Here is a 16,711-nt window from a genome sequence, read left to right as displayed (position 1 = left end):
TGTAAGAACAGCCAAAGTGGCTGCGACTCTTCACCTAAGTGACTCTGTCTTTATAAAGTCTCTCTGCATGTCACTTTTTCTTGTGGCAAAAAATGAATGCGTTCTCCCTTTAGCCTATTGCCCTCTTTTTGAAATGTAGGGCAATTATTGTTATTTTTTGTTCATCCAAAGTCAGGCACTGCTAAAGCATGAGTCATTTCAGGTCAGAGGTGGTTATTCTTGTGGCCAACAGTTCCATGAGGACTCCTTTCTGTTTTGAGTCAGAGAAAGGAGAGATAGCAAGAGGCCTGTACTAAATAATTTTTTTTCACTTATGAATATCTTGCATGTTTGATGAGTGGCAAGGTGCATAACAATATTTGTCTTCTATAATTATTAAGATAATACCTAGTAGCTCCAAAGGATACTGCCACTCTTTGCATTGGATTTGGTTTATGTAATGTACACAGAAATGCTTTGTAAAGGTAGATAGGACTTCCTACTCCTCAACGCACAACCTTTCTCATTGTAGAGGCTTATACATCTCTTCAGTGAAAATGGTGTATTGTGCATAAATTACAGGGCTGACAAAAATGTACTCTAACCTGTAGAATGCAAAGAACATGTTAATTTTTGTTTTCTCTCTTTTTTTTTTTAAATCAGGCATTTGCCGAAAGCTTGGTGTGATTTATTACTTTCTTTTTAATGAATTGTTAAAAATGTTTGAAAAGGCATTAAATCTTCCTTTCTGCTATTAATCTGTAAAAGGGAAAGGAGATTTTAAATGGCCTCTTAGTATATTGCTTTATAAAACTGCTGATTCTAGCAGCACCGGAATAGGAATACATACTAATGTAGGAAACACTGAAGGCAGTCAGAGCCTACTCCATTTATGGAGGAAAAGACTAATAGCTCCATTTTAACAAGGCTCTTAACACTTTGGGCCATCAGCAGGCATTGAGTGAGTGAAATTGGGAGAGCTCCTGTGTGCTAAAAGCATTGAAGTTCACCGTTTGGTACCCGATGGAGCCTTCCTGATAGAATTGTGCTCCCCAGCCAACTTCAGTTGCCATCTTGAAAACAAACCAAGTAGCGAGCTGGCATTTGACTGAGTGCACTAATGCTTCACTTCTGAAATGGCACCAGATGATCATAGGTGCACTTAACTCCCAGCTGGATACTTAGCTTTGCAGTGGCATTAGGGAGAATTTCTGGATTCACATTAAGAATGAAAGAAAGCCCATTTATATCATATTCTATAGTTAAGCAAAACATGCAAGCGGAGGGGAAAAAAGCAAACTTGGGACTAAGATGTTAGCTTTGATTCAGGTAGTTATGCCACTGTAATCAGGGTGTGCTTAATTAGATTATGTCCTCATGTTACTGAATTCTAGGAGGAAGGCCAGCCAGAGAGGGAGAGAGAGAATCCCAGCTAGCGGGCAGATGAGGGAAAGGCTCTGAAGATTGTACCTGTTCTAAACACTTCTTTGATACAGAAGCCTTTCTTGTTAGCAGTGATAAGATTATGTATGGGATTTGGAGCTTCTTTGAGCCCCTGCCTTTCTTTTGTTGATTTTGGCATGTTGCAGCATCATGTGTTCTCTGCTTATCGTTTTGAGATGCATTGTTAGTAGCTGGGCTGCATAATTGATCTTCATCTCTAATTACTCTTCTCTCCACAGGTGCCTGGAAAGGGTCCAGATGGGAGCTCATACAATCTTCACTTCGAGGGGATGGAAAGGCAGTATGCTTCGTTACCCAGGTACAGCACCAAGCCTCATACACACGCTCTCTGATTCACCTTCCTTCCGATGGGTAGGGAGAGCAGCCCACACCTGATGTCTGCCTCTAACATGAGAGATTATTCTGTAGTTTTGTCTTGTCACCTTTTGCTGCTGATTTAGTGCCATCTTTATAACTGTGCTATTAATTTGGACTTTTGAATTTTTAAAGAAAGGTCTCTCATTGAACATGTCAGCAAGAGTCATGATCCACAGGTAGAGAACATGACATTGAGGGAGCTGGCTCTGCAAGAGTTATAACAGGTCGTAGCAGGGCATAAATGACTGAGTTTGTAGTGATATAATTCTAGCTGGCATTGACAGAGTGCTGCTGTGGAAAGCCTCCACTATAGCAGCCACAGCTCCTGAAGTCCCACTGCTGCTGCAAGGGCTGTCTGACGAGCAGTCCTATTCCAGTAGAGCATCTCTGTGCTTTAACTGAACACTGTGGAAATGCGAGTAAATTCTCTGAGGGCTTTTTTTAATTTTTAATCCTTATCAACTCAATGAAGAGCAATTCTAGTCTGAAACCAGTGGGGCATAACAAAAAAGGAAGCATTTCAGAGATTTCAGTCCCGTTTCTATGGGAGTTCTAATAGCGGAATGTAAGATAAAGCAAGCCAGAAAGGGGAATGAGAGGATGCTAGAAGAGATAGTGGGAAGCAGTGAGAGGAAAACAAAAATAGAAAAATACCCCACCTTTAGAATTAGAGGGCTGGGCAAGTCCTCAGAAGGGCTGCCCAGTCTACTTCCTGGACCTACAAGCAGAATAATTTGTAAAAGCACAGCAAAAATAGCTATTTACTATTAAGAAGAGATTCTTTGTTGTGAAGTACTGCTGGTATTTAGGAAATCAGAGAATTGTTTCTTCTTGCTGGTTTCTGTTTTTCCACTGAGCTATTTACATTCAAAGGTGTCATGAGAGGTATGTCTGCAGGTTAGTTACTGCCTTCAAATTATATTTGTGTCAGCCGTTTTTCTGGAGATTAGTCCTGTGCATTAACTGGCTTTTCTAACAGCAGTGTGTCTTGTATGTATTTTCTGTCTGACTATGGATATTCTTGCTTTTCTGGGTAAATAGACATCTTTTCTAGGTTTTCCAGCACTCGTGTTTCCTGTCATGTTTTTAGCAGTGATTTTGCACGTTAGTTAGGTGTAATTTAAATATGCACTCTCTTTTTTATTTATTTTAAACTTCAATTTTGTTGAGTATTTCTTTGTGGATTACAAGACTAAATGAATAATTGGTGCCCAGTATAACTTTCTACAGCAATTTTTGTATTTGTGTGTCATGTCTTCTCTTATTAATTTTCTCTTTAAGAAAAACAACTATATTTTTTTCAAGCATTGTAAAATGGAAATTTTCCAGTGAGTAACTTCCATCACCCAAAATTGTTTTTATTTCACCAGTATTCTTTCAAGTGAGGATGACCAGAAGTGAGCACAACAGTGCAGATGTAGACACACCCTTTCTTTATGTAGCAAGTGTTCTCAGTATTCCTTCTATCCTGTTCCTTTCCAAACTGCTGCATCCTCAGCATGTCCCCTAGGTGTGTGTTCTGCTTGTCTCTACAACCTGTGTTTTTGTGGGTTTTGTTTTGTTGGGTTTTTTTAAAGTAGATTTGTCTGAATCACATCATGAATTTCACGGTGTTCTTGCCCAAACTTCCATTTAACTTGCTAGAAACTCAACTCTCTAGCTCTTGTGACAAGTTTGAGTATTTAGCTGGCTGGGACTCCCCATTTAGGAAGTCATCCAAATATTCACTAAGCTTTTGAAGATCAGCCTGAAGAGTGTCTTTTCTCTCAGTGCCTAAGGAGATTATGCTGGAGAGTGAGAAGACCTGCACTTCAGCAGGGTTGTGTGTGCTTCCTGGCCCGAACGCTCACACTGCTGCACACAGGCTATGCCATTTCCACATCTCCAGAGGATTTCCACCCTGGCAGGAGCAGAGCTTTGGGACACCACACCCTTGGGTGTGCCTGCAGTCCAGCAATCAGCTGCTGCTTTTTATATTTAGGTTTTGTACGTTTTGCAGTTTCATGCTCCTGCAGTAATTAAGCCCTGGCAGTCACAAATGAGTAGATTGCTACAGTGAAGTCTAAATCCAGAAGAAGGAGATGCAGTCTCATTGCCAGCCACTAATGGAAATGAGTGATTTCTTTTGTTCTCATGGCTGACTGCCCAGGAGTGTAGAGGAATCCAGGTAAAAGCCACCCATTTGCCAACCTCTTCTCAGTGAAGGATCCACGACAACTACTGTAATGGGTAGCATTATTAAAAAAAAAAAAAATTAAGAGAAAGAAATGGAATGTAGAAAGAAATACAGAGGTAGTATTTCCTCAAAAGAGTAGCTTTCTTCTCCCCAGCATTTTAGTATTAGTTCATGGTTTCCTGCCTTTGGGTTTATTCCACTTCTTGATTTTTCCTGCTGTCACTGTGGTGAAACCACCAAGCCTCATTTGATATATAATTGTCTGCATACTTAGCCATTTAAGCCCAGTTTAATAACAGATACTCAAAGAGGCTTCAGATGAGGGTTGTAGATGCTGGGAAACAAATTCTTATTGCAATATTGTGTTGAATCCAGGAGGATATGACCTTTGCATGTTGCTCTGGTGTGGCACACAAAAGGAAAGCACTTGGACTGCATCCAGTTGCACAGGATGAGGAGGGAGGAGGGGATCTGTGCTATGTCAAGAGTAAATGGGACCTGCATAGTGAAACTGTTCTGCTTACCTGAAAGTCAGCAGGACTTATGCCAGTGTGTGTGGGAACAGACAAAGTGAGTAAGAGAGCTTTGGTTTTCCTCCCCACAGGGCAAGAAGGAGGAATGTTCATCTGCCAAGTATCTTTATGAATATATGGTACCCCTAAGGCACTGTCCTGTTCCTTTGCAAAGGCATGCATCCTGCATGAAGGAGAAGTCAGATTGCCAGCAGCATCTGAACATTGCTGCTGGGTTGTAGAAAGCTAAGCTAAGCTTTGAAACATCGTTGTGTCTTTGCCTTTTTTTTTTTTCTTGGTATATTTTTCTGATTTTCTCTGTAGCTGCAAATTTAAGTCTATATATTATGGGCCCAATTCAGGTGATATAAGTCTGTGATAACTGTATTCAAGGAATTCAGCTGTCAAATGTGTTTGCCTTTTCGGTAGTTGCAACAGCAAATTCAGTGTCTTGGCCTCTCTGAACTCAGAGACGCCCTTTTTGCCTTTGAGTGGAGGATCTCTTCCTGTGTAAGGTTACATTTTTAAATAACAGTTGAAAACAGAAAGCAGCAGCCTTTGGAGAAAGGATTGTATGTGACTGGCCTAAGCAGTGGCGAGCCGAGGTGCGTAGTTAAGTTTCTACGTAAAATAATGCCATCCTGTAGACTTGCTCTGGAAATGTCTACAGAGGCAAACATCTGAATTAGATGATGAGTGGCTGTGGCAGGAGAGTGGCAGGTCTTCATCTCTCACTGTATTGTGCTGTTCTGCCTGCCGAAAGGCAGCCAAGTGGGAAAGGCAGAATGGAAGGCTTTGCGGGAGAGATACAGTTCTTTGCACTCGCTGCTTACATGTTGCCCTGAGGCTACGGCTAAGTAGTGCTGAGTAGTAGTATTAAGCAATGGTAAATCTTCCTGCTTACGAGGAGAATGGCTTGATTCTTATACCTTTTAGCCCCTTCTTTTGGGAAGAAGAGCAGGGCAAGGCTGTGGGAGCCAGAAACACAGTTATATCTTTTAAATTATTTTTAATGCCTGTTTTCTTGGTGTAATCTAGCATATTTTCCTGATGGAGCTATGGAACAGATATGAAGCTGAAGCTGCTCTATTTGTTCATAGTTTTATTTTGAGCTTGCTTTTATGGAAGTCTGTCTTAATGTAAATCACAGTCTTGCTAATGGCAGCCTTGTTTGGAGAAATCTCGTGTTCAAGGACACGTTCTTTTCTGCGTTGATGGAAAAGCTGGCTGTGACCAAAAGCAGACTGACAGACACTGAGACGGCACACTGGTGACGTGATGAGTGTGGATTAGAAAGCTCAGCCATCTTCCCAGTAAGAAATGCTGATTCCAACGGAAAACTAGCACTTCAGGCTTTCTCTGGAATCCTCATATTATTGAAGAATGCATTTTTGTCAAGAAAAGGGGTGGGAACAGAAAGGCTGTAAGAGCATTAGAAAAGAACTACTAGCATGGAAAAATGAGTTCAGGCTGTGTAGATGGGCTCAGCTGTATTGCTGTGGCTGGGAGGGGACTGCTGAGCAAACTGGTAATTGGCTCACGATCATGAAACTGGGAAACTTGGAAGTATATTAAGGAACCAGCCTTGCCATACAGTGGCAGCACATAGTATTGCCATGCTGGAAGCTTCTATTCAGGTTGATCATGTAACTTACACTTCTAAGGCAGTAGCTAAAAGCAGCACGCTCTCCATTTCTAGGTATGATATCAGAAAGGACAGTTTTGATCACCCTGCCTGAGCCCTCCAAGACCTTCTACATTTCTGCATCAAATTAAATTTCAATTTTGATCCATTGCATTACTTTTATAAATGTATTTAGAAAAGAATCTAACCTGGGATTAAAATGTCACATTGTGGAGAATTCATTACATTCTTCAGAGGTTAATTATTTTACTGTTTAAAGAGATTCTGCCTTTTTTTTTTTTTTCTTGAGGTCTGACATTACCCAATTTCAGTTTCTAGATACTATGGTAAATATTTTTCTGCTAGATTTTAGGAGCCAAGTCTGCAAAAATGCCTCCCCTTGAGTATTTTTAACCTCCCTTTCAATAAATTAAATAGACTGAGCACACTTTAGAGCATGAAAAAACAGCATTGACTCAAGGGGCCAGAGTACACTTGCAGTCAATTTATGAGGTAGCCTCTAGAGTTAAGTCAAAAACATTTCCAGCTCTTTGGATCAAAAGCAAAGTTGTGGTAATACCCATGTCATGAAGAGATAAGGTTCCTCAAATATAAGGACTGGATTACTTAGTAGGTTTCATTAGCCTCTTCTTGCACTTGAGTGTTCTTGCCTTTGTTTTACTAACCAAGTGTATTTCAAAATGCAGGATTTCTGTAGTTTAATTGAATCCCAAAAACATCATCAGAAAGTGACTTGACACAAATCACGAGAAAAAGTTAATTGTCTATTAAATAAGGCTCATCATTCACCATTGTCTAGCAGAATCTGAAATTAATATACTGACATTACTTAAATATGTATATGGTATATTCTCCTGGTTAACAAAAAAGAAATCACAGTTTTAGTGCAGACTATAATTAGCTGTAAATCAACTTGTCAGAGCATCCCCAGCCTCTGGGAATTGTCTAGCCAAGGACCACAGATGAAAAAGCAAGGTTTAAAATCAATTATTTAAATCAAAATTCCTTTCCTGTTTGTTTAAATCGCAATTCATTCTTTTTGCTTTGAATCACTTGGATTTAACTTATTCCATCCCATGGTGCAAAAAATCTGACCCCATTCTTATTTTGTATACTTCATCTACGTTCCTCCTTGGTGTCCCAGAGTTTGTTGCACAGCGCTGACCCAGCAGTGTGGTCAGGGTTGTGGCCATCAGCTGAAGGATGTGATGTCCTGATTGGTTCTGATGTTGACCTGTCTTCCCTGACAAGTGCCATGCAGTGGCACAGGGGTTCTCAGTGCCAGTGTTGCTCTGTCCCACAGCTGCTGTCCTGCCAAGTTATCTGCCAGAGGCCTTCTTGGTGCTTGGATTCTCCTTAGTAACAGCCTGCCTCTCTGTTTCTCACTGTTCCTCTCTTCAGTTGATTTAATTATGTGGCTCTACTGAATTTGCCTGGGTTTTTTTTTAGCCCAAACTTGTGCTTTATGGCAGGTAGAAGGTGACAATTCTGATGCAGGGAATGCCATTGGTGCCTTTTAGTACTGTTTAAATTGGAGCATTGCTCACCTGGTTGAAAAGAGCATCTGTGATATATTTTCATAAAGGGGAAGGAGGAGTGCGAAAACTTAGATGGTAGTGAAATAATTTATCAACCCTGTTGAGAATCACCCAAGTTTTATTCTGTCAGTGAAACCATGTTACTGGTTATATGTTACAAAACTCCAAAGCAAGCCTGTTAACTTTCAATGTATAATATAATACATGGTATTTTTAGTAGTGCCCAGGATTTTCCCCCAAAGAGGTGGAAATCAGTGAAGGGCAGCACATGGGAAAATATTTTGTCATTCCACGTAGCTGAACAAAGTCTTATCTCCCTCATTTCTCCTACTGATTAAAATAAGAGTGTCCAGAGGAATATTTGAGAACCAATTGTAAGTGGTCTTTTTAATTTTTTTACATTCATCATATTTTTTTAATATTCCCCTGACATAACTGCAAAACTAAGAAGACTTGATAATTTGGAGTCTTAAATAGGATTAAAACTAAGTTGAGTGAAAAAATGAATGGCCCACCTAACTTTATCACCCTAGTCATGTGAAATATAAATAATATTCAGACGATACGTTCTCCAGTATACTTGATTATTAACTTTCTCTTCTGTTTTAATCAACTAAAGTAGTATCAGTAACTCAGGGATTTTTTTTAAATATGATTTTTATCTTGACAGCTGTGCTTTTATTGAAAATGCGGCAAAATCTTGTCTGTCTGTATCTTCCAGTGTGGTGATCTCATTATAAATGAAATATGTGTATGGTTTTATTTGGGTTTTAAGTGCTGGCAGGTGAATTTAGAATCAATTTTAATGGAAATGCTGGTCCTACTCAAGGACCTCCAAGATACGTTGCAATAAACCAGCCAAGATGAAATACAGTCAAAGAAAAAAAGATCCTTCTTACATGCTAGAGCCCGAGCTTGAGAACCAAGCTGATGTGCTCATGAAAAGATTAGCTTAAATCCATTTTCAAACAGTTTAAAATTTGCTTAACTAACTTTTCTTAACTCTGGAAGATAATAAATCTCTTTGCTGTGGAAACTGCCCAGCATCTAAGAATGTCAGGCAAGTCATTATATTTGAAGAAGGGCAGAGTCCAAATCCCTAGCAGGACACCAGATTTGTGATATGTACGCGCAGCAGAAAGCTGGAAGTGCTCTGTTGCAACTTGTTCTGTTTCATCTCAGTCTCAGGTGCTCTGCTGCGGTGTGCCATGGTACTGGTATCACCTCAGTGTCATATGTGAAGTCTGAAGACCTTTTTTTCGCATAATGTGTCAAAACACATTTTTCCAAAAATGTGCAGAGTTCATAAATAACCTGTGTTACACCTTCCACAGGGAGAGTTTGGGGCATTAAAAGCAGAGCAGGTAAGGAAAGGGTCACGGTACTATACACCTTCCAAAAAATGGTCTTGTGTCTCTAAGATTTGACTGAAAAGAAGAAAGAAACTTGTAAACAGAATCACAATTTCAGAAATCTCTGTGGTGAATACAAAAGGAAGGAGATTTGGTTGTAAAACATACCTTCAACTTTCTAATAAAATAGAAATATCACTTGAAATGAGTGTGATGGCTCTATCCAAGCCAAAGTATGTCTAAATACTGAAAAAGTATACTTTAAAAAGTCAGAAAGGTCAAGGTTCGTGACATCGATCATGGATTGCAGCCGTCAGCCGCTTCTATAATTTCCATGGGAATAACTAAAGAAAATTGACCAAAGAAAATGTCTGTAACAACTGGGACAGAGCTTGAAAAAAAACACTAAAAGCCAGATGTCCCAGAAGAATACTTTGGAAGTGTAGAAGGAGGCAGACAGGGATGGGGTTTGTCAATTTTCCTAATAAGTCAGTCAACTCCTCATAGCAAAAAGCCAGTTAATGCAATATGGAATAGTTTAAAAGTCAATTAATATTTTGAAACTAAACAGCCAGCCTTTTGCAAGGACATACTATCCGGAGTAAATAAAAATACTTTCAAGTGTCACATTTACAGAAAACATGGATCTGGTATGAATTTTAGTGTATAATCAGGCATAAGGACCTCCCACTCAATCTAAGGGCACCAAATTCAGCTTAAAAATACAGGAGATGGAGGAAAATGCTGCCTTTGAACAAAAGGGCTTGAGTTAATATTATAAAATTTAATGAAGTCATGGAGACATTGCCTCAGAAGAGAAAGCTGTATTAACTATGCCTCCAGTGAGTAAAGGAACAAAACAACTGTTAGGGAACAAAATATTAATGAAAGAAAGAAGTGTCAGTACAAAATGGTTAGGTTGAGATGAAGGATCTGTGGAAAAAAGATAAGTGAATGCAAATTAAAAAGAAGATTAAATTAAAAACCAAAAGGATATATCCCATAGAATGCATCAACAGAGTGATGGGCTGAGTGAAACCTGGGGAATAAGATGTGTGCTCCAAAATGCAAATGCCTCCTTTGCATTGTTGAGATGGATACTGAAATTGCTCAGGAGACCACCAGACTGGGAAGCTCAGCTGGCTGCTTTGTAGGTGTGGATATTTGGAATAAAAATGTTGCCGCTTATGTTGGGTTATAATTCAGAACTGATCAAAAAATGCAGGCTCTAGGCTGCAGAGGTGAGAAAGTGCTTTGTAAAGTAAGACAACTTCACTCCCATTCTTGGCTTTGCCTTGATAAATATGTCTGGGGGTGCGGCTGAAAGATGGCTGTCAGCAAACGTGCTTTAAAAACAGCTAACAAAGGAGCAGTGTAGGAAGCCAACAGTATCAGGTGTAAATATGTATTATTTTGAGGATGTTGGTTCAGGAATTTTTGAGTGAGCTTCCTGCAGCTCTCAGTGTTGTGTGTGAACCTCCTGTATGTTCTGTCACTGCTCGGCTGTGTTCCTGCGAGCAAACAGCAGCTTTGCAATGGCACCCTTTGCTCAAAGGCAGATTGCAGTTAGTTCTCCATATTAGTTCTCAGCCAACTCCTTTGTCTCTGTCCAATCTCTGCGAAGTGTGCTCAGGGACAAAAAAAAAAAAAAAAAAAAAAAAAAAACCACCAAAAGAAACCCCACCACCCTACAGGAAGTATGTTAAAAAGAACAAGGACATTGTGCTGTCATGATGGCAAATTTCAGGCTTCTAATAGCAAGCCATTTAAAATGAGTCAGTTATAGATATTCTTATGTACACATTTAGAAAGAGGAAAGGAGATTATGATGATGAAGTAGGGGAGTGAATTGTATGTGGACAGTCTTAATTGCATGCTGCAAGGTAATGACAGGCTGTGAAATCTGACGACCTCAAATATACTCCTGTGTTCTTTTACAAACATGTAGGGGACAGAGTCGTGAGTACTCAGTGTGCCACCCACCGAGAAACGAGGAACAGGGTGGGGGAGATGTGAGCAGGAGAGAAACACAAGGGCAGTGCCTTAAGCAGACCTGCTGTTGTTTGTTATCCTTGGTGAAACCCTGCCTTGTGAGGAAAGAGCTTTTATATGAACTGGTGATTAAAGGGAAGAGGTATCTAATTTGGGAATAAGAGAATCACTAAAGAATTTAATAGTAAAAACAGTTGCTAGAGCAGCTGTTTCAACACAACTCATACAATTGGCAGCCAAGATGCTTCCATTTCATAAGAAGGTGACATATTTAATTTCTCTGCACAGAAGTCTTTAACATATCAGGAGAATTGTCTAAATTCTAGAAGGTTTTGTCCAAATTCCTTTGCACATATATTCACCAAAGGCTTTTATGTTGCTCTTAAACTATGATGCTTTAGAAAGTCATGCTTTGGATGTGTTGATCCAGTTTAAGTAACAACTAGAAATGTTGTAGAAGCTAGAATGAACCTGGTCCAGAACCACTGCAATCCATGGACGTGTTCCTAATGATTGCAATCAGCAGTAGGTTTAGAGTGAAATGCAGCCATTGTTAGAGCATATTCTTTGATTTCTTTGCTGTCTGGGTCAGTCTGGTAGTAATTTGATAAGCTGTGATTAGGTTAATTGGGTTTTTTGCCCACCAATGTTAGCAGTTTCCAGACTGGAGATCCTAGTAAAAGGAATACATCTTTTCCTCCTTGATATGTTTTTCTTCAGCTCATCAAATCTTATTACAAATATAAGTGAAGTAAAAGTACTCCTTAAAAATTTAACATAATTCAATTGTTGAAGAATTGCAAATGTTCAGATCACTAGTGGTTGTGGACCGGTAACTTTGTTAAGAGCAAGCATAGAGCTAAAACTCCTGTAGTACCCTGTTCAACAGGATTAATTCTTGCTTTCTTGAGAATCTTTACCATCATCTCCAGGCTTGGAAAAGATTGCATTGTTCTAGCATTTAATAGCTATGTAAATTAGCACTTTGCCATTTAGCACCTGTGCAAAATTTTCTACTAGAACAGTTCTCTCAAATATGGCATAAACAAGCATAAGATGCACAGTGATACTGTTCTTTTGTTGATGCTTATTTAAGAAAATCTACATAAACTATTGAGCATCTTTACCAGAGGTAAAGATGTCATGGATATGCCGGAAACACGCCAGCAAAACTTTGTAGGCGTTTGCTTGGTGTTAAATAGCACATAGACCATTAGTCAGACTTTCAGCAAGCTTTATTTTGGAGATATATTAAATAGCATAATGCATATGTCAAAAACTTAACCACATCTTTAAGATGATGGTAGTGTCTTTGCTGTACTCAAAATTATTTTGTCTGCCAAATGTAACTTAGGCTGTCTATGGAGATATTGACAGAACTCATATCTTCTGCTGGTTTCTGAGTGGTGTTGCTGTGGCCTCCACCGATTCTGTGCTCTGTTCTGCATGAGCAGATGGGATCCTACAGCTGTTTGAATAAATATTAGTTTTAAAGAGTTATGCTGCTCTGATTAACCATACAATGAAGGAGGAAGTGGCAGGGGAGAGAGCACCTAAAGAATCTCTCTGCTTCAGGCCTCTTGCCCAAAAGCATTCATGTAAATGTTTGAGCAGTGATGAGGTGAGGAGTTATGTAAACTGGAAGCTGTTCCTCAAATCACCATTTTCTCTCTGCACAGAGAGTAATTGATAGCTTATGTGCTTGCAACAGCTGAAAAAATAGAGCAGAACATGCAAACACGTCCACTGTATAATATACGTGGGAAGCAAGTGGAAGAGAGTGTTAACTTTAATAGAAAGCGAATTATCTGCCATTTTTGTTCCACCCCAGATGTAATTCCGAAAGGAGATTGGATCTGTGCACTACATAGCCTGAAACAGGGCTTTGGAAATTGGCAGCCAGAGTTCCATCCAGAGGGCAGGAAATGTGTGAACAAAAATCAGCCAGGTTATCAAGCAAAACCCTGAGCCAAAGCGGGTCCTTGAATATTGAGTAGCTGGCACTTGACTTCATTTAAAGAAAAGTTGTTTTACAGGTGAAGGGAGATACTTTGAAAGAAGTCTGTTGTAGATCATGGCAAAATCTGGCAAGCAAAACCAATCTCAGTGGGATTTCACAGTTGAAAATCCATGTGAATGGTTTTTTCCTTGGATCTAGGTGCTAGTGAATTATTATTATATACCCACATGTCACCAGGTTATGGTCCCTCATTTAGCATTTTTGCTATGAATTTTGGTTTCATTTGAGATACTGTGCTTTAAGGAAAAGGGATGTTTGTTTACTGAGAACTGAGATGTCTTCAGTATAGAAAGAGTGTGTTTTTAGCAGCATGGTATGGTCGCAGTTTTTTCCTTTGTTTTGATTTTTGAAGGAAGTAATAGTGATACGCTCGTGAATGGAACTTAACCACCCAACACAATAGCTGGGACAAAACAAGTAGAAAAAAGGATGATAACAATCCTTCCTCTAGAGATCCTCAAACAGCAAACACACATTGCAACTATACATTCAGCGATTAAAGATTTCCAGAATCAGTTAAAAGCTTTGAGGATCCCAGCAGCCATGCTCAGAAAACCCATGCGACTTCTCTGTGCACAGTCTTCTGGTAGTCTTCTAATTAGCTTTGTAGGGGTCTCTGAAGGCATCTGGGTTTCTCACTGACTAGGGAATTAGGCTGAATTTAGGCTGCCTGAACATAGCAGTGCTGGTTTTGAGCATTTTCTGTACAGATGCCTTTACAACATGCCATGCTGCAGCCCCCTCTGGAATGGCCAGTGGGAGCAGCTCGGTGGTGCAGGCTGTGCTGCGGTACCGACTGCACCACGCTGGATGGCAGAAAGCACAGAGCAGATCAGTTTGCAACGAAAGGGAATTTAAAAAAAAAAAAAAAAAGGCAAATTCAATTAGTCAGTTGAAATTGAGTTGGGGTTTACACTTGAATTTTTAGGCCCAGTTCCATCAGAGCACTTAAGCACCTGCTTTACCTTGAATTTTGCTTTTCAATAGCAGTCATTTGCTCAGGTATCAGAGGCCTTCAGGAAACCTGGGCTTAAACAGGCATTGTAAAGCATGGAGGACAGATGGCAGACAGGCAGTAGTACTTGGACTAATTTCATTTTTTTCAGTCTCTGCACTTTATGTGGTTTAAATAATGCCTGCTTAATGCAGTGCTTTTTTGTTAAATACCTTGTAAATAATATCGAGAAAGGTTATTTAATGAATCACCTGATTTTTTCTTTGAAAAGACTCGCTAGTAGTCTTAACCTGGAATCTCTTTAGTATTATTGAGGGGAATAACAACCTTAGTGTCATTTTGGTTTGATTTCTTTGTATGAAGGGGTAACGGCTCTCCCTTCTCTCTTGTCACCAAACACCAAGCTCTATTATTGAGAGATTACTGTGGTGGTACTTGGTTTTACAGAGATTTCATCAGAAACATTGGACAATGGAAAATTTTCAGCTGTCCATTATTACACTTCTTTGTACACAGTCTAAAAATATAAATGGAAATTATAATTACATCTGTAATTCTGGGTCCCAGCTGAGATCACTTTAATCGCAATGTGAGGGGAAAAAAAAATCAATATAGAACCTTTAACCCTGGTCTTTTCCTCTTTAGACATTTCATTTTCAGTTGTACTAGCTTGTACCACAAGTTTTGTAAGTTTTTCAAGGGACTTTAGTATACAGAGTCAATTTTGCATCCTCAGAATGATATTGTTGCTTTGTGCTTTTCTGACTTAAAAACTGTAGTGATGTTCTTGTGTAATGTTTTATATTGTAGCTGCTTAATATAACATGAAGTTTCTTTCTTTTACTTTTGTATCATTAAAAAGAGGGTCCTTTGAAATGTTGTAAAGTTTTTTTAAAGAATATCCTATCTTACTGGAAGTTGATTTGCACATATCCTTTTTTAAGAGGAACTCAAGTCAGCATTAAAGATTTAACGTTGAGATTTGGCAAAGACATCATTCTCAGCTCTCCACAGGCTCTCTCTACTGTATTGTGCTTTAGGCCTCTAGGTTTCAAACAGTAGGTCTGTCAAGGTTAAATATTATTATATTTGGGGTTTTGTGTCAACATTTGCAAGTACACAAGTGCCATCGAGTGTTTTTTGTTTCTGAAACCTGCACCTTTCTGCAAACCTGGACTGAGACTAATAGTTGCTTTGGTTTGAGTCAGCATCTGAGGAGGAAAGGAGAGGTTGTTTTTTGCTGTAAGACCTGTGCAGACTATTAATTGACCACTAATTGCAGCTTCCTCTGAAACATCTGGTTCTGATAATAGTCACCGACGGGATGCTGCAGATTAGGGCACACTCTACTCACTACATTGCCCCAGTTGCCATGCTGTAGAATAAGTAGATGTAACGTCCATGTAGCAGAGGTGTGCTGTTCACCTGGTAAAATGTCTTGTTTCTTAGTAATTGCATATATTTTCCCTTTTTCTAGATCATGGGCACTCAAAAAGTCAGAAATAAATTAACAGCATTTTCATCAGTCTTTTTTTCTGACTACCTGAAAGACACAATTGAAAAAGAATGTTTCCATGTGGAGTGAGGCATTTCAGCAACCCACATCTAGCACCCATGCTATTTGTTTGAGGTCTAAGGCTGTCAGGCCTTAACTTCCTGACTTCATTCCAGGATACAGATGTCTCATTCTCTCCCTGCCCTCTCCTCCCCTTTCATATCCCATTCTCCTATACAAGAGCCTAATCCAACAATCACTGAAATGCTTGCATTGACATCCAAAGGCTTTGGCTGAGGCCAGATGAGTCTGGGGCACGAAGTTCCTCATTGCATCAAAGTTATTCCCTCTTCTCAGTCTGGTATCTATGCAGAGCACAGATCTCTTTCCATCTTTACTTCCCCCTGCAAAGTATCTTGATTTTTTTTATGAACATGCCACTTCAAGTCTATCACATCACACAATCTGAAAATACTTAGTGATATTATAGCAGTGACCTTTATTGTTCATTAGTGAATCAGCAGCTGAGCTTACTGTGGCTTTAAATGAGCTATATAAATTGGTTGTTATTTTCAATGATGATTCCCTTGATTTGAACATACTAGAGCAAAGATAATTGATTGATTCATTATGTAAGAGATTGTTTCAAGTTAAGAGAGTGGTTTTATTTAAAAATTTCTCCCCCAGCCAAATTGAGACATGCCGTCTGGAGTCTTTGCCAGGTTCTTACCAGGTTCATATCAGGAAGCACTATTCCTTCTCTTTTTTCTCATCATAGTAGCCCTCCTGGGTGGAGTAGGGGTGCCTCTCTGATTGTGGTGCTGTTCATTGTAATATCAGCTGAAGCTGCTGACAGTATCATGTCTTGCACATAAGATTCTACTGCACATAGTAGCCCTTGATACATGCTGTACGTAAACATTCAAAAGAAATTAAAGCCTATACCGGGTGGTGCTGTTCAGAGCCTCTCTTTATCTCAGTGCTGGCTTGCCCCTGTGTTCCAACTGCTGTGCTGTCACCTCTGCAAGGTATCACTAATTCCCAGCTGTTGACATTGGTTTGCCAAGGATGCAGTGTTTTGATGTGTCTTTAAAGCATTCTTTTTCCATCTTCTGCCGTGTGTTCCTCTTTCACCTTCAGGATCCTGATGTCTTCTGTTCTAGATACATGACTAAGCTGATCGAACTTTTGCAACCAGCTGTACTTGCTCTCTCTAAATGGTTGTT

At 39.5% G+C, this 16,711-nt stretch overlaps 1 protein-coding gene across 1 annotated transcript in view; it reads left to right on the top strand.

Moving 5' to 3' along the window:
- Nucleotides 1-16,711, top strand: part of PARD3B (par-3 family cell polarity regulator beta) — a 392,632-nt gene that overhangs the window by 363,801 nt on the left and 12,120 nt on the right. Inside the window, exon 22 of the mRNA XM_027880190.1 lies at nucleotides 1,662-1,741. Coding sequence (XP_027735991.1) covers nucleotides 1,662-1,741 — 80 coding nt within the window. The remainder of the gene's footprint in view (nucleotides 1-1,661; nucleotides 1,742-16,711) is intronic.

This window comes from Empidonax traillii, unplaced genomic scaffold, assembly GCF_003031625.1.
Source record: "Empidonax traillii isolate 1590-97213 ecotype Southwest subspecies unplaced genomic scaffold, ASM303162v1 scaffold65:size4453928, whole genome shotgun sequence".
In the NCBI taxonomy this organism is placed as follows: domain Eukaryota; kingdom Metazoa; phylum Chordata; class Aves; order Passeriformes; family Tyrannidae; genus Empidonax; species Empidonax traillii.
Note: the sequence above shows the minus strand (reverse complement) of the source record. Positions and strands in the feature narration are given on the sequence as shown.